The following is a 24,016-nucleotide window of genomic DNA, read 5'->3' as shown; positions in this document are numbered from 1 at the left end:
TGTTTCCCCAGTTAACAGCCACACCTCAGGCTGAGAAATACATGCTTTGCAAATAAAATCTGAAAAACTACTGAAAACCTTTAGGATACGTCCAATTCTTGCCTTTAATTAAAGTTGTAAAATCCATAATGGGTTCACATATTAGCGTTTATTGTCTTTGAGCAGCTTTAGAGTCACAGTTGAAGGGTGTCAGAAATAACACCAAATGAAATGTTTGACTTAGTTTGTTATTTTATTTGAACCCAGTGGTTCATTTCTGAAATGTTGGAGAATGAATCAAGTTCTGTTTGATGCAAAAAATAATAAAACATTTAAAAAAATCCTAAACTTCCAATAATATTTAAGATGTGTGTTTTATTCTTGCTGATAACACCAGCAGGAGGCTGTGGGCTGGATTAGGATTAAATTACCCATGGATCTCCTTCACTAACCAGCTACAAACCTTTCCACTAACCTGTCCTGTGTGGCCCTCACCATGCAACCCTCATGTCCATGCTGTCTCTGGGGGAGCAGACAGGAAACAAGACCTCCTGTAACTAAAAACGAACCAAAGCTTCCTCCCAGTTTCTCTTTAAGCTGAATTTAACATCTGTTTATGATCATGAAACAAAAGAATAAAGTGGAACAAGAACTGTTATCTTCTATTTCTCTCTCCTTTTAACTTCTCCGTGTCCCTAAATAAAGGAGATGGATGATCACGCTGCAGCCGATGTCACTGACCCTGCCCCCTCCCCAAGACCGGATCTCCTGACATTACAACACTCGGTCTGACTGAGCGCTTTCAGGAGAAATAATAATTAAATTCTGAAAATAATAATGTGTGTTTGGAGGAGCGTCCTCCGGTCCTCTCTCTTAGCAGACAAGGTGCCCCTCTCTCTCTGCGTGCGGGTTTGGGGACTACAAAGTGGGGGCTCGCAGGCTGCCTATTGAGTACCGCTGCACTACAGTGTATCATTCATCCATTCACACACACATTCACACACTATTGGTAATGAGCTACAGTGTAGCCACAGCTGCCCTGGGGCACACTGACAGCGGCTGGATTTGGCAAAACTCACTTTATTGGAAGTGCAGCTTCAACAGTAACAACAATGTGTCTCCTGAAATTCTGACTTGAATTTACACACTATTCCCAGAAAAAATCTGGGCATTCCTTTGGGTAATCCTGGGATAATCTGAGTTAGTTTGTATCAAAAGCTGAGCTACGCATGAAAGGGATGTATTTCTGCCACATGATGTAAGGTGATGGGAAATAAAACTGCTGACTCACTCCCAAAAGAATTCAAAAGAAACGTAAACTGGGTGTGATGCGTGAACGTGGAATGAACCGTGTCAGACTGGAGTTTCATAACGAGCTCCAGAAACGTGAAGCAGTAACTTTTAAAATGTCAGATTAAATCAAATTAAATGAATGCAGTAAAGTTTACCTGATCGTTTAATTGACAAATCAGCCCTTCTATAAAAATCACCCATTTATGGATATTGTTTCCCAATTAGGCAGAATAGTGGTCATTTCTGCAGCGACAGCTAGCAACATCTGAAACAGCAGCCAGCGGATTCAGCAATTAGCTACAGTGTGTCCCGATGGGAGTGGGAGGGTCCTGGCAGAGAGAGCAAACATCAGGGACAAACCTGGAGACCGAGCGGGGTAGAGACAACTAATTTCCCTCAGGAGAATGCAGATCAACACACAAGCGCAAATGCATGAATACAAAACACACACACACACACACACACACACACACACACACACACACACACACACACACACACACACACACACACACACACACACACACACACACACACACACACACCAGGTCTATCCATCTTTGATAAAACCCCGTGGGAGTTCCAGGTTGTAGCCAATCGCTGCAAACTGATTGTTGAGCGGTGTGTTGTGTTTTCACCGCGCCGTGTATCTCTTGTCTAATGAGGCGTTGCCAGCATCACCAGTTCATTTAACACAAGACACTAACTCACTGACTCGCACTGACATTTACAGGCAATTAAGACCTGAGAAAAGTATTTGTCTGATTGCATCTGTGTGCATGTGTGTGTGTGTGTGTGTGTGCTAAGTGCAGCAGTTAGGTCAACATTTTCATCAGCTGCTAATTTTGCTTGCACACAGATAATGGGGAGATATAATTTTAATTGCAGTGTGACTTGCAGTTGTTCATTCTAAGTATTTTACAAGACTTGTAACTAGTGCAGGATCGTGGGAGTCCGGTCGCCTTCTCAGACCTTCTCTCACCTTTAGGATTTTACTAGGAGGTTAAACAGTCACAGTTTATCAATGAATAGAATAAAGTCGTAATAACTGCAAAGGCAAATTATGAGAATCTCTTCTTGTGCCACAGGAAGTCACCATCAGGTTATTAACCAAAGGGGGAATGATTTGCTGTTACAGGTGTGTTGATGAAGCTTCTTCCATACATAAAGCAGCAATCCTGGGTTTTCCCACTTCCAGGAATCTTGCAGGATTTTTTTAGAAACCATAAAAGTGACAGTCTTACTCTGCACTGTGATATAATGTAAGTAATACGTCAATTATTTTTTGCAAAACCCGCCACCCGTTTTCATTGAGTGCTGCTCGGCGTTAGCCATTCGCTTTAAACATGAGCTTTGTTTGCCGGCCAGAGGTGTGCATCCATGAACAAGAGGTGCTGCTTTGTCATCACAAAGGTAGAGAAAAGGGCTTAAGGTGCAATGCACTTTTCTGCCTTGGTAGGAAGGCGGGACGTTGCTGCAGCTGTGTCAGCTCGATCCTGAGACGGGGGAATCTCTGAGAGGGTGGGTTGTGGATGTGGGGTGCCAAAGCCGGCCGGGAGCACTCTGGACATTCTGGAATCCTCCAAAACTCACAGATAGCCAATCCGCCCTGGATGGTGCCCTCTGAGAAAATCCTTGAAGGAAGGATCTAGTTCAGCACGTTTTAGTTTTAACTCTATTTTAACCGCCAGATTTCAATCAACAGGTGATTAACAGGCTTCTGCAGAGCCTGGTGAGCTGCTGCACAGGTGACTCAGCCACTGAATCAAGTGTTCTGGAGCAGAGGAACAGCTAAAATGTGGCCCTCCAGGCCTGGTATTGAATACCCTGGATTTATTTGGACAGGAATGTTTTTTTTTATTTCAGACAAAATAACTGTAGAATGTGAATTTGATGGCAAATTCAGGTCAATAAAAGGACATTTGCCTGAACCACATTCACCATTTGAGATAGAAGCAATGGCATTTGATTTGGGCTGGTCTTAGCTAGCCGTTAGCTTATCAGTCCCGTGGATCATAATTAATTATCTCCTAAACTTCATTTCTCTGAGTAGAGCGTGTTTAGGAAGCTGTGTTTTGATCCACACCATTTCCCCCCAGATGGAAAATACCATTTTTTTGTTCTCCTTCTCGGCTCCTCTCTCAACCCTCATCGACTCAGTTAAACCAAAACTACTAAAATAGTAAACCACATGGCGTTTTCCAAACAAGTTGCTCCTTTAACCTGCAGATACACAAGCCATGCTTCATTGAATTTGTGTTTCTGTTGTATTGAACCTATTTTGTTTGCCATTAATGTCTTAAATCTTGGTTTGTTGGGATCTTCTGGAAAAGGAAGTCTCTAATTGGTAAAATTTTCAATAAAACTGGAATATTCATTCATGGTATTTTTCTGTCACAGAGTTCTTTATGAACATCAACAAATATGTCATCAATTTCAACTGTGTTCTCTGGGGAAGACGCAGGAATGAAATAAAAGCTCCCCAAGACCTCACATGAACCCTCACCATCTCCTTCAGCCCATCAAAGGTCTCCAAACAAATCAGGGCGGCGCGACAGCAGTCGCCTGCACGACTCTTTGTGATGTAATGCTGCTTGCATCACACTGTACCCCCTCCCCCAGCTGATGACAGCCAGTTCTGTTTCCCCTGCCAGCACATCCCAGCTGCTATGAGGCAATGTAGTCTGCCAGGCACAATACGGCGTGTCAGCCCCCAACAATGGAGGAGCTGTGCTCCCTGGATGGCATCATTGTCACGGTCCTTCTAGGGGGAGGGGCTTGTTTTTGTTTTGTTTTTCCTGTGATTGTCTTTGGGCAAGCCAGGCTGAGAGGTAATCGTCAAAACTTTTAACAAATCCTGTTTAAAGGGTCATCTATGAGTTTTAGATTCAGTTTCTGGACCTCTGGTAGTTTTCTCTGTTCAGAGAAATAGATTTTCTGACATTTCTATGAAGTTTAGATCTGTTTTATTATGGCAGCAATCACTTTGATCTAGTTTGTGGTCAGACTAGCTGTTAGCATATCAATCCTGTTGTAAACCTGTTTTTAAAACACTGAGACTCCAGCATGACCGGATAATCCCGTTGCATCTGATATTTCCTGTTAGTTTGAGCATAATAATAATAATCCAAAAGGGTTCAGATGAAGGCAACTGGACTTCTCTGGTCCAGCTGCCTTCATCTGAACCCTGTCGGTTTACCATGACCTGGATGACTGAGAACCTTCACCAGCACATAATAATATTATTATCACCCAGATTTATGTTCATGACGATCCTGATATCGTGGCGATTTTTCAGGCGGAGTTCGGTGTTTGGTTTTCTATTAAATCAAAGAAATAACAGTGAGACTCTCAGATCTATCATTATGGTTAGGAGACAGAAATCTGGGTCCACCGCTAAATAACTTGACTGTTTGTTATGAAACACGTTTGAAGACGGTTCCTGGTCTGAACCTGCGTTATCTGTCAGGTGTCTCGGTCGCACCTGTTTTTAAACCTCACATGTATGTTGTGACACAGTAACTTTGACACCACCCCCACCACGCTCCCTTGATGTGGAGTTAAAGTCATAATCCACCCCGCCCACCCGGTCTCACCGGTTCCCTCGAGTTTTTCCCGTCCTCATTAGCGAGTATTTTTCACATGTTTGTTAATTGTGTCCTGCTTTTTGCACCACCTGCCCCTCCTCCCCTCTTCTCCTCCAACCCCAGCAATCCATACTCCCCCCCCCCCCCCCCCCCACCCACCCCCCCACCCCCGCTCATCTGTGCTTTCTAACAGGCACTAATTGTCATCATAAGGATGTGTTCGCTGTCACAACTGGAGAACAGACTGCAGACCGACAGTGTGCAGCCTGGCTCCTCTGGCCCCTGGAGGCCTCTGCGCTGGTGTCTGGGGGCCCCGAGGACCTCAGCAGGCAGGGACTCTCCCTCTGCAAGTGTAGCTAATAAAGACGGGGTGAGAATTTCACCCAACTGGTAGGAAAGCAATGAGCTCAGTGAGGGCAAACTGGGAAAAAGATGTCTTTAAAATGATAAAATGCTGTTTGCTATTGATCCAATTTTTAGAAACTGGGATTTTTATTAGATTTCAGTGACTCTTTAGAGACATTCTTTATTATTTTTAAACATTTGACCATTAAACAAATATTACAGGCTTTAAGAAAAGTTTATTAGTTAAATAAAGTTCTGTTTGCTATTTAATTTGATGTTTCTGTTGAGAAATTAAAGCAAATTTAAGGTTAATGCAGCCAAAAACATCTTTTTGGGGAGATGTTCTTTACGTTTGCAGATTTGATCGCAGCAGTTCAGTAGCAACAATGTGTAGCAAGACAAAGAAAAATATATAGTTGAAATATGAGCAGATGAGTTTTATCTGTTACATCAGGAGAGCCGTAGTGGCCGGTTGGCACTGGTTTTATTTACTGCACGAAGGTCAGCAGGAGGTGGTTGGCTCATCTTTAAAGCCCTCAGCTCCAACAACCCGTGTTTGGGTTTTTATGGACACAGCAAGACTAACGTTGTTAAAATAAGGATCTTAGTTGGTGTTTACATTCAAGATTTAGTCTTTTTATTTAGTTTAGTTTAGGAAAAAGCAATTTAAAAAGAAAATGCCACACTAATGTGTGATTTAGCTGAAGGTAAATAAAAATCCCTAAAACTTTGAAAAAATGTGGATCCAGTCTGAATGCTTCCTGGATGTTTTTATTACAATGTGGCCATATAGAAACACAACAGCATGGTTGTGTCAGGCGAGCATGTGTCTCATACATGCACATGTTAGTTTATGTTTGTGTGCAAGTGGGAATATCTGCTTTGTGGCATGTGTGCTCTCAGCATGGTGCCACGGCGGACCCTGTGCCGGCCAGCTGGAGCCTCAATCTGTTGAGGGGGTCCGCCGCTCAGTGGTGGGAGGTCGGCCGGACCCACAAAGATGCCCCGACCATTTGCCCCGGCCTCCCCTCTGACCGGGATGTGCCGCTTGGCAGGCTCAGCCAGGGACTGACAGCTCCACACAGCCCAATACACAGGACACAAGAGGGGGTGGAAGGTTAGACATGCAGGAGTGGGGGAGACGGGAGGAGTGACGGGAGAGGATGTAGAGGTGGTGGAAAGTTTTGGGAAGGAGGAAGTTCAACGAGCACAGCAACAAGATCTCTCTGCCAACAGCAGACTGAGACAAACAGGAGCCAAGAAGATGTTTCATGAAGTTTCACATAAAACTTGAGTCAGGAATTCCCTGAAAGAATGTTTTTCATCCTCCCTTTTCAGGGGCACCTCCAGAAAATGTTGATAGGGGTGGCCAGATGGAGCCAAAGAAATTTTTGGGGTGGCACACCAAACTGGTCCTTGTGGTAACTCTGGTAGAGTCTAACCTGTGGCGATGTAAAGCATTGCTCCTTTATCCGTTTTTCATTAAAAAAAACAGCATGTATCCAAAACATTTCACTTAAATTTTACAAACACAAATGTTTCAGAAAAATGCATTTCAGTTATCTGAAATGCATTTTCTAATTCTATTTAAAAACGCTTCTTTTTTTGTTTAATTCACCTGTTGCTGTGTCCACAAAAACATGGAGATAAAAAAGTTTTTAAAATGGTTAGCAGCAGAATCATGTGCATTTTTTAAATTCTGATAATTTCTTCGTCGTCGTTGTCTTCCTCCGCTTATCCGGGTCCGGGTCGTGGGGGCAGCATCCCAACTAGGGAGCTCCAGACTGTCCTCTCCCTGGCCTTCTCCACCAGCTCCTCCGGCAGGACCCCAAGGCGTTCCCGGACCAGATTGGAGATGTAACCTCTCCAACGTGTCCTGGGTCGACCCGGGGGCCCCCTGCCGGCAGGACATGCCCGAAACACCTCCCCAGGGAGGCGTCCAGGAGGCATCCTGACCAGATGCGCAAACCACCTCAACTGACTCCTTTCGATCCGGAGGAGCAGCGGTTCTACTCCGAGTCCCTCCCGAATGTCCGAGCTCCTCACCCTATCTCTAAGGCTGAGCCCGGCCACCCTACGGAGGAAACTCATTTCGGTCGCTTGTATCCGCAATCTCGTTCTTTCGGTCATTACCCAAAGCTCATGACTATAGGTGAGGATTGGGACGTAGATCGACCGGTAAATCGAGAACCTGCAATTTTCTAGGGGTGGCCATGGCCACCCCTGGCCACCCCTTGGGGGCACCATTGAAACTTTTATCACAGTTTTAAACTAAAATCGTCATTTCTTAAGTTGTGGGTTGGCTAAATCTTTAGGCACAATTTCAGGACTTCATGCAGTCTGATGGTGTTATTGGGAGTAACTCTCAGCCCAAACCACAAGATGTTTTAGCTCAAAATCTATAAAATTCACTGACTTTTAGCCACGCTTTGGTTCAGCGAGGGCCAAAGATTTTGTGCAGCAGGTATTGAAAGTATGATTTGTGAATGGCTCTCAGCTACTCGTAACTACAAAATGTTAGTCCAAAATCTGTGAAGTGGCATTCTTTGTAGCTGATATGTGTCTTGAGCGGTTTAATTTGTGAGCATTTGTAGTTAAAATATTTGGAAGGATTATATCTAAAGCTGAATTAACTTGACTGAAATATGAGTGCAAACACCTTCCTGTAAACTGGACAAGCAACTAAAGTTACATTAAAACTTAGACTGGAAACAAAGAAATACATACACAGGCATTAAAGCTTCCAAAGCTCAAACCTTGAGTTGAACTAAAAGTAACTTTTGTTGTTGAAGCCAAAGTTTAACAACAATAAGTAATTTTACATTTTAATGTAAAAATGGTGCAGCTAGCATGGTTGAATTCATCATTAAAATCAGGTTACAGGTCAGAAATCTGATAAAAACAATCATGTTTGTTTTTACTAAAGCTAAAGTAAACTAGCATACATTTAGGTCATGTTTTTTTTGTAATGCACACTTTATTGTTAACAACATTAAGTAAAAAGTTAATAATTTAGAGCAATACAGTCCTGAAACATTTAATTTTTTCCAGATTACAGATTTGATTTCTTGTCATTTTAACTGTTATCTGCATAAAGAAAATGATACACTCATGAGAACGTGCAAGCATGTTGATCTTTAAGTTGGCTTGATAATGCTTAGATGTATTTTCAGAATGCAACAAAATCTCACCAACGCAACGTCTTTTATTTTACATTCAGGTCTTTTTACATATTTTAGTTACTGAAAGTTTAAGCAGCTGGGAGCATAACCAGCCGGAGACATCATGGAGGATTTCTGTCTCTCTGAGGAGTTGAGAAGGGGAAGGGAGCTGATGTCTTCATTGTGCACATATGTCACTTTTCATGGTGACACCTCTCATCTCTGAGGTACAGTGAATGCAGGGTGAGCTGAAGTAAAAGGTAGACAAACAGAAAGATCAAGAGGATCTAAAACTGAAAAAAGGTTAAAACATGAAAGTTCTGATTCTAAAATTCATTAAAAAGCTTTAAAATGTCATTCAATCTAATAATGGACCTGTTTTATTTCTCTCTCTGTATGTGTGTGTGTGTGTGTGTGTGTGTGTGTGTGTGTGTGTGTGTGTGTGTGTGTGTGTGTGTGTGTGTGTGTGTGTTTACCAGACTGGTTTGCTAGTCTCTCTGACAGTTTGATGCAGGGCATCGGGGTTACATCTGAGGAAGTGTTTTTAGCGGTCACCAGTCTACAGAGAGGACGCTAGCTGGCACCATCTGGTCCTGAGATCCAACGTTTATCTGGCACAGTCTTGGCCAAAGTCCATACCTGCTTGTTCCATGCACACGTGCGCGCACATGCGCGCACACACACATGCACACACATTTTGAGGGGGTCAAGCTACCCTAAATGGCAGGCTGAGAGCAGATGTCCATCATCCCTCCCAGTCCAGTTAATTAAGCCTCACATCCAGCAAGGAGATGCACACACACACACACACACACACACACACACACACACACACACACACACACACACACACACACACACACACACACATGCATGCATGCACAAACATACTGTACCGGCCCTGGATTAAACAGCCCATTGGCTGTTGTTCGTGCTACTTAAGCCTGTCTGTAAGTGTGTGTGTGTGTGTGTGTGTGTGTGTGTGTGTGTGTGTGTGCGCGCGCGCATGTGGGTGTGTGTGTGAGCATGTTTGTGAGTGATGATATTTAATGTGTCACTGAGATGAATCAAAGCGATTCTCCGATCATAAACAAGGGAAACCGCTGTTGTCTGCATCATTTTCATTTTGGCAGCAGGTAATAATCCCTGCAGCGATGCATCTAACATCCAAAAGTGCACAAACATAAACACATCATCTGGATCTGTGACACTTTGGCAGCAGAAGCAGAGCTAACACACAAATGAACATGAAGCTAAACTGGTTTTCAAATTCAGTTTTCTTGTCATTTCTAATCTTACCAAGTAGTGGTACTTTATTTATATAATTAAAAAATATATATTTTTCATAACTTAGCGTTTATGTTAGCGTGTTCTTAGCTTAACTGGCTGGTTGTAGCATCATGTCAAGAATAGTGAAGAAACACTCTGTCTCTTCTTCTGTTGTAATCCCATCAGCCATTGGAGTGAAGTAAGGGATGATGTGATCTCATGAAGTATCCCGTTTGTAGAGAGGCTTCAGTCCGCTTCATGAAGCTGACATCATCCAATTGTCTCATTCAGACACTCCAAACTTAACACTGCCTTTCCCTTATTTGTTTTATACATACATACATACATATATATATATATATATATATATATATATATATATATGTGTGTGTGTGTGTGTGTGTGTGTGTGTGTGTGTGTGTGTGTGTGTGTGTTTTAATCTTCAAATGATGTAGGTATATTATGTTAAATTATATGTGGCAGCAGTGTTGTGTTATGTTATATTAATTATATTATATTATTTTATATCATATTATATTATATTTTAGAAAGATTAAGCTTACAAAGAAATGTCCCTGCACTGTGAACAGCTCAGGTCCCATTCTCTGTTTCAGCCTCACAAAAATAGGATCTCACAAACACACAGCTGCCCTGTTTGATTCAGAAAAAGCTCAGCTGTAGAGAGAGTGAACTAGAAGTTTCTTCATTAGATTCCTGAAATGGAACTGTTTCACCCTCTGCTGGTAAAGTATAGTTATAGCATGCAACTTCTAGGTAAAAATTGTGATGGTATTTCAAAGGAAACACTGTGATGTTGGTTGCTGCAGCTTTTTATTGACGACACTGTACAAAATCCAACGTCCTTGGTAGCATAAAGGACCACAAAGTGTTGGCAAGAAAACAGCATCCCTTCTAGGAGAAATAGCAGATGTTCAGGTTTACTTTTGAGGTAAGGCACAGAAGGGAAACCAGTTTTAAGGCAGAAAGTGGCCTCTAGACAGATGTCATCAGTGCTGTAGTTTGATCGTGTTGTTTGTGATGCTTTGCAGTAGCCATTCAGTCCTTTCAAAGTAGCTGCTTAGTGATCACAGCCAAACAGGTCCCGAGACACTTTGTGAGGCTGGGGCATGGCCCTGGAAGCGACGAACAGCATGGGACTTGCAAACTTGTAAAAGTGGCTCCCAACAATCACTTTAACTCCATCAGGACCGCACATGGCACTGTCAACTTTCTTAAAGACGGCGATTGGACGCTTGTTGGTTGCAACACGAGGAGTGACACTCAAGTCCACATCATAGATGTCTCTGCCTGTGGTGAGCAGGAAAGTATGTAAGCTCAGGTGTGAAACTCAAGACAATGAAATACTTTTTAAATAAATAAAATAATTAAATAAAAAAAATAAGTCTCCCACCTTTGACGATGTGAGCAATGTGATCGTCTTGGCAGACAAATGCGGCATCAATGGGGCCTTCGATGCCCAGCTCCTCCTTCACAGTCTTGGGGTAGCCAGCCAGAAGGGTGTGGGGCTCACCAACTTTGTAAACATACAGTTGTTTGTCCTGAAGGAGAAAGAGAAAGTGAGCAGAGGGGTCACACTGACAGGTTGCTCCTCTGTCTTTATGAGTTTGTTTTACCTTGATCATGTAGAGATGATTGTTATAGGAGAAGACAGCATCCACGTCGCTGTGCAACTCTTTGAAAGCACTCTCAATGGTGCCAGACGTCAGCGTATCGTTTTCAAATTCACGAATATAATGGTGACCTGCAAAATGAGGAGATCCCTTACACACACACACACACATTCGCACACTGGCTACAAGTAACCACAGCTGCCCTGGGGCGCTCTGACAGAAGTGAGGCGGTTGAACAGAGGCACCACCGGTCCCTCCGTCCACCACCAGCAAAATCTAGTCCAATATGTCAGTAAGTGAGTGAGTATTTCTGTGTTTCTCACCTCTGAAGGCGTAAATGTTTCCGGCATCGTCTGATGTGATGGCATCCAGGTGAACACGGCTGCAGCGTTCTCTTTCCAGATGGTCACTGTCAGCACCTGAACAGCAATGAAGGATTTTGAATTTCCACTTTGACTTTGCTCATCATGGCCACAAAAGCAACTGATACAGAAGTTTGCTCAACAACATTAAATAAATAAAAGCATGTCTGGGATACTGAGATTATTTAAGTAAAATAAATGTATATTTTTCCCTTCACTTACCAAACTTAGAGCACTTCATGAAGTAGCCACGTGCCTCTTTGGGGTATTTCCCATTAACCTCACCAGTCCTTGGGTTAAACTTGGAGAACTTGTGTCCACGGAAGCAGTAGAAGTGCTCCATGAAGCGGAATGTAGAAGTGCAGTTTAGCGTGAAGTCTTCCTTGTGCACAGTCTTGTTTTGTGGTATGTAGTGGTAGACATCCTTTCCTAAAGCAAGAGAATGAGTAAACACAAACGTAACAATTAGACAGTAACTTGGCTTTCCCATAGCAGCATTTTTAATCAGCTTGTCCTTGAGCATGTTCAATTTAAAACCAAAGGACCGAGCTCTATGCTCTTACCAGGCCTATGAAAATTGTTTTTTCTTTTATTTGTTTAAGTGTTCCTACTTCAATACATCTTAGTTTCAGTCGTCCACCACCACTCTCGCCCATGGTGTCCCACAAGGTTCTGAGCAGGGGCCTCTACTGTTCCTCCTTCATCTGCTCCCTCTTCAGCACATCCTGAGCTCATTTCAAAGAAATCTCCTACCATCTTTATGCAGATGACATCCAACTGTACATCTTCTTTAACCCCATGAGATGTCTAAGCTGCAGCTGTTACACACCTGCTAAGACTGGATTGAAACAAGATGGCTGGGAGCTATCTACAGCTGAGTGAAGATAAGACTGAGATCCTTATCTGTGCCCTGGGAAAACACGTCTCCTAAAGTCAGAGACTCTCTAGGTCAGCTTGCTTCTCACACAAACTGTCTGGAATCTTGGTGTGACCTTTGACCCAGCTCTCACTCTGGATTCTCATGTTAATTCTCTTGTTCACTCTTCCTTCTTCCATCTCAGGAACATTGCTAAGCTGAGTCCCATTCTGTCACGTTCTGAACTCTATCCACACCTTCATCTCCTCACATTTGGATAATTGCAACAAAACCTGCTTGGATGAATTACTGGTAGTTCAGATTGCCTGTGCTCATCTTCTGACCAGGTCCTCTAAAAAAAGTACAGGTCTCCTCCCCCAGCTTCTCTGGGTGCCAATAAACCACAGAGTTCATTTCAAGATGCTTGTTCTGATTTTCAGCACCATCATACATTGGTGATCTTCTCAGTCGTTACACCCCCAGCAGGGTCTTGAGGTCCAGAGACCAAAGCCTCCTGGTTGTGCAGCTCACCAGGCTAAAGACCAAACGTGACAGATCATTTGCTGCTGAGGCCCCACAGACTCTGGAACTATCTCCATCTGATCCTGAGATCAGTTGACTCAGTGGTCTGCTTTAAAAAGCAGCTGAAGACTCACTTGTTCAAGCTGGTTTTGGTGTGAACTCCTGTTGATCCGTCGGCTTTCCTGGTGGTTATTTTTTGTGATTGTGTCTGATCTCTCTGTATATCTCTCTCACCTCCTTGTTTGTGATTGTTACGCACCATATCATTTTTATCTTCAAAGGTGCTATATAAATAAACTTTTACTTTCTTACATATTTATCAAAATCTAATTATTTCACATTTCTGAGACAAACACTTTTTTATAATGAATAAAATAGGAATCATATCTATATATATCTATATATCTATATATCTATATATCTCTATATATATATATATTTCAAACTGGTTTCCAATCAGACAGCAGTCTAACAACAACTTTACCCTTGAAGAAGAGGACAGAGTCGATTGCACACTGTGGACTGGGACACTCTACAGCAGCATCTAGGTGGTCTGGGACTCCAGGGAAGACTTCAGAGATATTCTTGGGGTAGCCGCTCTCCAGCTTGTGTTGGTAGTAGGCAAATACTTTGTTGTCCTACATAAAATGAGCAGGAAATACCATATCAGAATATAAGCAATCACCATTGAACTCTTTACTCCAAGGGAAACATTTTTGTTCAGTCCTTTTTGTTCTGATTATTTGAGCTGATTGAGTCATGCTTTTTGAACATCTGGTCAACTAACAAGTAGTCATTTTATTGTCATTCGACTGTACCAAGAATAAGAAGATGCGGTCATGGTGGGTGGGCTCGTCCTCGTAGTGCATGAGGAAAGCAGCATCTACATGGCCGAGGTGATGATATTCATCCAACTCAGGAAAAGTCTCATTGGCCACCTCAGGTTTGCCATGGAAGCCCTTGAATAAAAAGTGACCTGATAGAACATGCATTAAAGTGGGTAAACAGGAAACAAGCATGTTTCTAGCTTATTTTGTCATAAATCAGTCAGTCAATTCTATTATTTATTATACATGTTGGTCACCTGATTAGTCACCTTTACAATGAGGCACAACTTGTAAGAATTGTTCATCTGTGTGATGATGCACACAGCACAGCATATAGGTAGCGATTTACCTAAACCCCCTGAAATAGTGTTCTGTTGGTATTTTCTCTTGTTCTGACCATCAGGTGTTGCCAGGTGTGTTCTACTCACAATATGACTGATACCTGCTTGACAACTATAGGACTGCTTGGTCATAGTGTTTGTGCCAGAGTTATAACACACACGATGGTTGACCTTCAAGAAGGGCCACTGCCTTCAACTCCTGGTTGAAAAATGTGATGTCATTCAACAGCTACATTTGACTAGACTAGTAACCAGCATGAGAAGGAGGAGCCAAATTGTTGTGGTTGCGTAGAGATCTTCCACATGCTACTGAGGATCTTGGCTAATATATGTTGTTGTTTTCCTCATTACTGTGGGAAATGATGATCATCTGGTCTAACAAGCCTCTTGAACAAAGTTGAATATCAACAGAAGAACACTGGCCAGGAATTTGAATTGAATTTTTAGCTGTGTTAATCTTCTAGAAGCACCATCCTTACAAATTGGTCCTTGCCCAAAAGGTGACAAATAAAACTTTCTAAAACCACAAAAAAGCACTGGTAGTTCTATTCCAGGGTATAAATGATTGAGTGAAATAACACAAATGCCCTTTACCTTTGAAAAAGTAAGGTACACCCTCTTCATTCTCAGTTGCAGCGTCCATCTCAAGGCCTTGACAACGGTCAGGACGAACTACACAATATTAAACCAGAATTAAAGATGTAAGATTTAGATAAAATTAGATTTGTCACCTCTGCCAAAATATTCACCCAATCCATGGTGGTTATTATGATGATTGCCGTGTCTGTGGTTGTCATTGCCACTTCCATGATTGTTATTGCCGTGTCTGTGGTTGTCATTGCCGCTTCCGTGCTTGTCATTGCCACTTCTGTGGTTGTCATTGCCGCTTCTGTGCTTGTCATTGCCACTTCTGTGGTTGTCATTGCCACTTCTGTGGTTGTCATTGCCACTTCTGTGGTTGTCATTGCCACTTCTGTGGTTGTCATTGCCACTTCTGTGGTTGTCATTGCCACTTCCATGGTTGTCATTGCCATGTCCGTGGTTGTCATTGCCATGTCCGTGGTTGTCATTGCCACTTCCGAGCTTGTCATTGCCATGTCCGTGGTTGTCATTGCCGCTTCCGTGCTTGTCATTGCCACTTCTGTGGTTGTCATTGCCGCTTCCGTGCTTGTCATTGCCACTTCTGTGGTTGTCATTGCCGCTTCCGTGCTTGTCATTGCCACTTCTGTGGTTGTCATTGCCGCTTCCGTGATTGTCATTGCCACTTCTGTGGTTGTCATTGCCGCTTCCGTGCTTGTCATTGCCACTTCTGTGGTTGTCATTGCCGCTTCCGTGCTTGTCATTGCCACTTCTGTGGTTGTCATTGCCGCTTCCGTGCTTGTCATTGCCACTTCCGTGGTTGTCATTGCCGCTTCCGTGCTTGTCATTGCCACTTCCGTGGTTGTCATTGCCGCTTCCGTGGTTGTCATTGCCATGTCCGTGCTCATCGTTGCCTTGTTCGTGATGATTCCCCCTGTTTGAACAGAGTCAGATAAAGGAGACCCAACACATCATGTTGTGTTCATTTTGCATGCCACTTTGCTGCAACCTCTCAATAGAATCGAGAGGAGTCAGTTAAGGTGGTTTGGGGACCTTGTTAGGATGTCTCCTGGACACCTCCCCAAGGAGGTGTTCCAGGCATGTCCTGCCGGCAGGAGACCCCATGGTCAACCCAGGACACATTGGAGAAAGTACATCTCCGAACTGGCCCAGGACTGCCTTGGGGTCCTATACCGGAGGAGCTTGTGGAGGTAGCTGGGTAGAGGACAGTCTGGAACTCCCTAGTTGGGATGCTGCCCCCGTGAGACCCGAGAGACTTTGCTGCAACGCGTTTACGACTTTAGAAGCAGTTAATAATGATGGAGAATTTGAACTTGTAGTCTTTTATGGTTTCAGTATAAAACTGTCTCTGTATGCATGAGTGCAGTTGATACATCATTATCAAACTTTTAAAAAACTGAGAAGAATATTTCAAAGATACAGTTGTTTCCCTGTCACATCAGATGTAAAATAGATGCAAGTTTAAATTTACTGTTTATTTTCTCCTGATCACATCTGAATTTATAGTTGGCTCCAGATTATCTTTATAGATATGCACTTTTGAGTGCATAAGCAAGCTTCAGTGATTTAATACCAAGCCCACTTCAATACAACAAAACGTATTTTATCATTAGCTCGAGATCTAGAGCATAATAAAGTTTTCAAACATTCACTTACAGAACCAATGCCAGAGAAAGGGCCAAGCAGAAACATAGAAACAGCTTCATGGTGAGGTGTCCTCTTGTCCAGGAGACTGAAGAGCTGGGCAGTAGGTACCGTAGCTGTTTCTGCACAATCTCTTTATATCCAAGTCCAGTTCCCGGGTGGGGGAGGGGTTTGCTTCACGTTTGGCTTCAAAAGCGGAGGGTGCGATGTGCAGAAGCTATGAGTTCATCAAAACACCCACATACATAATGTTCGTCAGAGCTTTGCCCCTAAAGTTTCAGCCTGAATCATGTTTCATCTTGATGCAACTGATTTCATAGAAGACTGTCTGATGTTGTGAGGATTTCAACTGTTGATATGAAACTATAATGTGATACAAGCAAATTTAGTCTCAAATCTGTCTCTTTTCAGGACTTTTAAAGCCTTTGCTGAATATACAGCCCACGTTTCTGCAGCACCTCTTTCCACAATGCTATTGTCACGTTTTAACAGCAGATCCTTTTGTTGAAGACCTTTGCATAAGTTCTGTCAAGAAGACATTTATTTGAAACTCTCACTTTTAAGCTGGCACTGTTTTATGCATTTGCTTGAAATAATAGCTCTGGAACAGTCCAGAACTGGTTCAACTCCTGCAGGTAACTAATCTATTTGTCCGCACAGAAAACAAATTGAAAGGGCTGATTGCTGCACTTTACCCTCCTTGCAACAATCATTACGCAACATTTGCACAGTGAACTTTAACTGAGACATTAACATAAACTAACTTAATTTACTCCTAAGGTTATATACGATTTAAAATCTTTATATCAATCAATTAATTCCTTTGACTTGAGAGTTAGGAGTCTATTGTAACACAACTTAGATTTCTAATTTAAGGTTATGTGGACATAAGTTACCAAAATGCTGGTGAAGGTCCTCAGTCATCCAGGTTATGGTAATCCAAATGGGTTCAAATGAAGGCAATGGGACTTCTTTGGTTCCGTGAAGACGTTTCGCTTCTTATATGAGGAACTTTGTAAATTAAGCGTGACTCTCCCATATTCCAGTCAAATTGACAAAGCACCTCGGATGAGAAGTAAAATGTCTTCAAGAAACCAAAAGAAGTCCAGTTGCCTTCATTTGAACCCTTTTGAATTTACCAAAAGCCTTCAACTGTCACAATCTGCTCCTGCCTCCCTGTCTGTGACTCTCCCCTGCCTCCTGATTAGTCTTTATTGTTCTCACCTGTTCTCACCTACGTCCCCGGCTCTCTAGGAGAGATGAGGAGGGGAGTAATAAAAGTGGTGTGTGGATTTAATAATAAACAGTGCTGTGTCGCTATAAAACAAGGGATTTATTACAAAAGGAATGGAATATTTACAAATAAGTAAAAAGCAATACTATATACAAAACCAAAGGAGCAATATTTAATAAGGAGAAACCACAAACGCCAACCCAGAAGGGGATGGGGGTAAACAACCGAGAATATACTATTTACACAAAAGGGGAGATCCAAAGCCTAAATCCAAATGCCGGTCCGAAGTCAAATTGCCAAAAAGTCTTATCCTTAATCCAAATCCGTAATCCAAGTATCCAAGTGAGAATAAACCAAAGTCTAGTGAGCGAACAGAGTTATATCAAAAGCGAACCGAGGAGAAGAGAGCACAATAAACTGTTGCCAGTCTATTCTACCCTTGGACCTTCTCCAGGAACTAATGGCTGTGGAGCAGCTTTTAACAGCTGTCCAGTAATTACCTCGGATTAAAGACAACTGGGCACCGGGAGACAGGCGAGGCAAAGGCCTCTGGGGCCATCTTGTGGCCGAAAAGGGGCATGGCACGTAAAACCTGCCCCTAATTAATCTGCCCATGTGTTCCTGAATGTTTCCCTGAGTATTTATACCTCCCATCTTGTTTGAGTCTTTGTTGGATCATTGTTTGTTGTCAGCGTTGTTTTGTTCTGTCATTCCCGCTCTGCCATTAAATCCACTTTTATTTTATCCGTGCCTGCATTCCTGCCTCCTGATCTGCTCCACCACAAATGGTCCACCTCCAACTACTCCGCAACGTGATAGAATGATCCGACCAACCTGGACCTGTGGTGAGCTCTAGTCATCTGCCTGGAGGATTATTTTTTGCTTTGTCTCCTTTTCAGCGGAGGGAGATTTTGACTTGAGGGGTTTTCTGCGCATCCTACCTGTTCTCGGGGTGGTCGAACCCATTGAGGGGTTTTGAGGCATCCTACCTGTTCTCGGGGTGGTCAAAATCATTCTCCTCTCCTGCTGTTTCGCCCCGTCCTGTTTTCCCATGGAAGCTGCGGATCCTGGAGTTTTGGTGAGGTAAAAACCCCCAACGCACGCCAACATTCTTAGGGGTGGTAGGGCTGGTCTTCCCGCTCCATTTCTGCTTCCCTTCACCCGAGCCTCCGCCTATGGACCCAGCTTGATCCTGATGTGCACCTGCTCTGACCATTTGTCGAGTACCTGCCGCCGATCCTGGTTTCCTCGCGTCGCTCCGGCTGTTCATCAACTTCCTGGTCCACGCCTGTGGGGCCTACGCCTGCAGGTCCTCCATGTTGCAGCCTCTTCAGAGTCCCGTCGCTGCAGCCTCTACAGGGTCCCCTGCTGCTGCAGCCTCTTCAGGGTCCCGCATCTGCTGCTGCAGCCTCTTCAGGGTCCCGCGCCTGCTGCTGCAGTGTTCCAGTTCGAGTCCATGTGTTCCAGTTCCTGAGTCCCCGTGTTCCAGTGTCCCGAGTCTCCCGAGTTATGGGGGTTTTGTGGGCATCAGGTATTCACTCCTTAAAGGGGGGTACTGTCACAATCTGCTCCTGCCTCCCTGTCTGTGACTCTCCCCTGCCTCCTGATTAGTCTTTATTGTTCTCACCTGCCCCTTGTTAATCTGCCCATGTGTTCCTGATTGTTTCCCTGAGTATTTATACCTCCCGTCTTGTTTGAGTCTTTGTCGGATCATTGTTTGTTGTCAGCGTTGTTTTGTTCTGTTGTTCCCGCTCTGCCATTAAATCCACTTTTATTTTATCCGTGCCTGCATTTCTGCCTCCTGATCTGCTCCACCACACATGGTCCGCCTCCAACTACTCCGCAACGTGACATCAGCATCCAGGCTTCATTCTCTCTATGTTGTTTACAACATCTTGTGTCATTTTGTTAAGTGCTGTCCTTTCAGATCTCACCACTGCACTCTGTATGAAAGTTTGTCCTGGCTTCCATTAACTGCTTGGCGTAATTGTCAGTGGTTATTCTTTATTTCAAAATATATATTAATGACTTTCCAACTGATTTTAAATGTATTTACAGTAGTTCCTTTTAGGTGACAGCTGGGGAAAATTATGTGTAAATAGTTCACACTGAATGTAGGCACACACAATTAGGCATAACTGACACATTAATGATAAATATACATATTGTAGCTTTTTTAACTTTTGATTGTTTTTTCCCTTCATGTCAGGGAGGGTGGTGCTGTAGAGGTGTCCTAGTACCCCCTATGGATGACCCACCACTGGCATTGACACACACTCTTAAATTTATGTATCCCAATCAAGGCCTTCTTCTTCCTGGCACTCGCAGAGTAGACGCTTCTCTTTTCGCTCCCTTATCTTTTTCCCCCTAGGCTCTTTGTCCTGTCTGCCCACAGAGCGCTTCTCTGCATTTCTTCTGAAAAACCCTATTTTTAACCATGGATTTGAATAAACTGGTCATTCAACGCGATTGATAAGATTTTTTCAACAATGAGAACGGAGCAGGGGGCTCCCACATGTCCACAGGGGACACACCCGGTGGGGTATAAGCGGGATTCCTGTCCATTGAGGATATCGAAGACGTGTGGATATTTGGCCTGATGATCACTGGATTTCTCCTGATTGGAGTGGGAGGATATCTGGTTTTCTGTAAATTTGGGAAGACGGGAGCGATTGGAGGGCGACCCGCACCCAGGGAAATCACCGTCCGTTTGGAGACTTCTCAGATTGGGAAGTTACTCGAGGTGAATCGTAAGCTGGACAATGTTCTAGCTGCGATACCGGTTCTTCTTCCGGCACTCACAGGGAACAGTCGCTTCTGCCTTTTGCTCCCTTATCTGTATTTTCCCAAGGCTCTTTTTTGACCCGTCTGCCTACAGAGCGCTTCTCTGCATTTCCTCTGCAATTACTATTTTTCAGCATGGATTTAATTAATTGGTCATTCAACGCGATCGATAAGATTTTTTCTACAATGAGGACGGAGGAGGGGGCTCGCGCTTGCCCTCAAGGGACACACGCAGCGGGATATATGTTCGATTCCTGGAAGAAGTGGAATAACATCTGTCTCTCTCAGCTGTCCATTGAGGATGTCGAAGATATGTGGATATTTGGCCTGATGATCGCTGGATTTCTTCTGATTGGAGTGGGAGGATATCTGGCTTTCCGTAAAATTGGGATGATGGGAGCGATTGGAGGGCGACCCGCAACCATGGACGGCACCGTCCGTGTTGATACCTCACAGACTGGGACGTTGCTCGAGGTGAATCGCAAGCTGGACAATGTCTTAGCTGCGTTACCGGTGTTAGTGCGCAAGATTGATATCATCTCGGAAAGGGTCACCGGACGGTGTGGAGATGTTTAATCACCGAATTGGCTTCACTGGAGGACTTGAATGATCAATACAGACTTTAAGGCAGAGAGGAAAAATTATCTCTGCCTGACCCAAACAAAGTTCTGTTATCGAATCTGACGCCATAAGCAGCCTTGGAGTTGCGTGCAATAACCCCCACGATGGAAGGAATGCAGACAAATGCTGTGAAACTCTATCCACCCACCCCCCCGCCTTCAGATTGTGGTCTCTAGCAAGGTCATTACGTTGAAGGAACTCTCTGCTCTCTGTGCTTCCCCATGACCTCCCTCCCACCTGTGGATTCAGCTGGTTGAGCGCCACACAGGCAGCCCCCGCTGAGGAAACCAGGATCCCAGCCCCTCCCTCCTACCTACCGGGTCTCATGTTGTGAACTGTGACGTTCATGCTTACATGTCGGGTGTTTTTTTTTTTTTGCATTAGAGTGCTACACCCTGCTGATGTAACCCTGTTAATGCCTTTTTTTCTCCCTCCCCTGAACTTTCCTCATGTATTCCCTCATTCATCTACAAAAGGAGCGCCGTCATGGCTGCTCCCATGGTCTGCCTGTATCTGTCCTGTCTATATGTGTGTGTGTAACCTTGGTCAGGTTGTACCATGGAGTCAAGTTCCTATGCTCTGATCTGGAGCGCTGGCAATAAAATTCATTCTGATTCTGATTCTGATTAGTGCACAAAATGGATGTCATCTCGGAGAGGGTCATCGGATGGTATGGACAAGTTAAAAAACCCAAAATTCGCTTCACTGAAGGACTGGAATGATCAGTTTAAAGACTGAAGGCAGAGAGGAAAATTATCAGCCTGACCCAAACAAATTCTTGTTATCCAAATCTGACGCCCTGGCAGCCTTGAGCGGCTACAAACCCCCACGAAGGAATGCAGACAGATGCTGTGAAAACCCGACCTTTTCTTTCTTTTCTTTTATTTATTTATTTTTTTAACTGCAGAACGCTTCTCACAGATAATTAGAATGCTGAGCATTCTATCACGCTAAAACATTATGAAAGGTTAAAAAAAAGTCGGGCTCGGGCCCAGGTCGGGCCAGAGAATCCTGAAAACCTTTTCGGACCGGGTCGGGCTGGGGCTCCACCTCCTCGGGCTGGGCCGGACACGGGCTCAGATTTTTGGCCCGTGCAGTGCTCTACCCCCCTCTGCTTTCCTATTGGAGTCTCATGCTGTGTTGTCTGAAGTCTGTTGCATATCTGTTGAGGTGTTTTTTTGCAGAGCAATGCTGCCCTCCTGGTGGAGGGTAGCTGTAAAGTGCCTTTTTTCCCTCCTCCCGAATCAATTCCTCATGTTACCCTCTTATCTCTATTAAGGTAAGCACAACTCAGGTTGTGAATGACCACAGTCACCAATTCTTTTCATGTGTCTTGCCCATGTATGTCTGATGTCTGAATTGTGTGTACTGAAACTCTAATTTCCCTCTGGGATTAATAAAGCATTGATTAATTGATTAATTAATTGATTGATTGATTGTTTGATTAAGTCCAAGGTTAACAACCCCTCCACACCGTCATGAGAGTGGGACTGTGAGGGTAGGGGCAGATGACACCCAACAAATTCTGGGATAATGTAGGTACAAGCTTACTGATCTAATCTAGGGCAAGCAAGCTCTTGCACTGACGGCTCATTGGAGACCTATTAATTAAAAATATACAAGCCTAATCATTCATAATTTCAAGGTTTAATTACATCTAAACTGAGTTACAAAAAATCCACTCCTTTCAAAGCTGTCATGATGGTACACTTGAGCTGTTGAACCTAAAATATTTATTTGTACCAGACTGTAAACATTTCTGCTGTGAAGATGGCATTTTTAACATAGGAGTCAATTGGTTCTTTCACATCTGAGCCAGCATGAACCCCCCTGGTTAGGTATATTGTGTTCACATCTGATGAAACTTGACAGGCCTAAACGTATTGTGAGGGTCTGCTGGGAACGTCTGGCGGAGTCTCCTGTCAGAAGAAGTTTCAATTCCTACCCCCAACAGAACCTCCAAAATGTTCCTGGGAAGATGGGGGACATTGAGTTTGTGTGGGCCACGTTATGTGCTTCCATGATGAAGGTGGCTGACCGGAGCTGCGGCTGCAGGAATGTCGATGCCTGTTGTGGTGGCTGGTGAATTACTTTTATGGCAGGGCACATTTTAAAGATATTGGCCAGAGGCAAAATTCCTTTGAATGGCATGTGTAAAAAGGCATTAAAACCTCAGATGAAAAAGGTTTTTGGATTTTCACGTCTGGAAGTTAAAGAAAATCTGAGTTTTTTTACTGACACGGGAAAAACAGACACTAACTTCCGGTCTAAGCCCTGGGCAGCTAGTGACGTTTCACAAGGAGATCTGCTGAAACAGCGCTAGTAAACAACTCCTGACTCTGGTGTTTCTGTGTTAGCGTTATAGCAGAGAACAATGTGTCATCAGTCAGATGTAGCTTCTGAAGCCTCTGCTAGTCGGTCAGATTTGGGTTTTTTTTCTCTGGGATATGGCGACAAGATCGGATATTGGATTACCGGAGAAATTCAACTGAACTCCGTGCCCTGCAGCTGGATATCAGAACCGGAGATGCAGACATGCTTTGGACCGTTTCACTCAGAAAACCCGCGGCCCGATTAAGACACCGGGGAGGATTCTGTTCGTCTTCAGAACCAAAATCGGTACAGTTTGTTAAATATTTCATGTCTGTGCTCCACTGGTAGCTTTCAGTTAAGTTCTCAGCTGATTAGCTCCATCATATTGTCCCAATATAGTTCAGTAATATACAGATGAGTAAAATAACGTGTTGCCAGCTTTACCACTGTGTGTATTTATTGATATAACATCGGAAAATATTTAACTGATTGCTTACCAGAATAAATCTTCCTGATGATAACTCGTTAGCTCTGATCATTGTTTTCTAATCCAGGATGGCACATAGGTTCTACCGGTCCTATAGGAGGATCTATTGTTAAAAAATGGGGATCATCTTTTAGATTATCTCGTGTGTGTGTGTGTGTGT

General features: G+C 43.6%; 1 protein-coding gene across 1 annotated transcript; it reads right to left on the bottom strand.

The window, feature by feature from the left end:
- Positions 1–10,448: 10,448 nt before the first annotated feature.
- Positions 10,449–16,589, bottom strand: hpxa (hemopexin a). Its single transcript, XM_015965928.2, has 10 exons — positions 16,430–16,589; positions 14,923–15,686; positions 14,768–14,845; positions 13,824–13,981; positions 13,490–13,643; positions 11,850–12,056; positions 11,589–11,684; positions 11,269–11,396; positions 11,046–11,193; positions 10,449–10,942 (listed from the first exon to the last, which is right to left on the bottom strand). The coding sequence occupies exons 1-10, from the start codon at positions 16,477–16,479 to the stop codon at positions 10,713–10,715; spliced, it is 2,013 nt and encodes a 670-aa protein (XP_015821414.2). The 5' UTR covers positions 16,480–16,589; the 3' UTR covers positions 10,449–10,712.
- Positions 16,590–24,016: the final 7,427 nt, after the last annotated feature.

The sequence above is a fragment of the Nothobranchius furzeri genome, chromosome 14, assembly GCF_043380555.1.
Source record: "Nothobranchius furzeri strain GRZ-AD chromosome 14, NfurGRZ-RIMD1, whole genome shotgun sequence".
Classification (NCBI taxonomy): Eukaryota; Metazoa; Chordata; class Actinopteri; order Cyprinodontiformes; family Nothobranchiidae; genus Nothobranchius; species Nothobranchius furzeri.
This window is presented reverse-complemented; position numbering and strand designations above follow the sequence as displayed.

What these genes read in the sequence shown, in the direction of transcription:
- hpxa (XM_015965928.2), bottom strand. Translation starts at nt 16,479, where the DNA reads ATGAAGCTGTTTCTATGTTTCTGCTTGGCCCTTTCTCTGGCATTGGTT. An exon ending in TGTACCTTACTTTTTCAAAG is followed by an intron (nt 13,982 to 14,767) that starts GTAAAGGGCATT and finishes ATGTTCTATCAG; the next exon opens with GTCACTTTTTATTCAAGGGC. An exon ending in ATCATCTCTACATGATCAAG is followed by an intron (nt 11,194 to 11,268) that starts GTAAAACAAACT and finishes TTTCTCCTTCAG; the next exon opens with GACAAACAACTGTATGTTTA.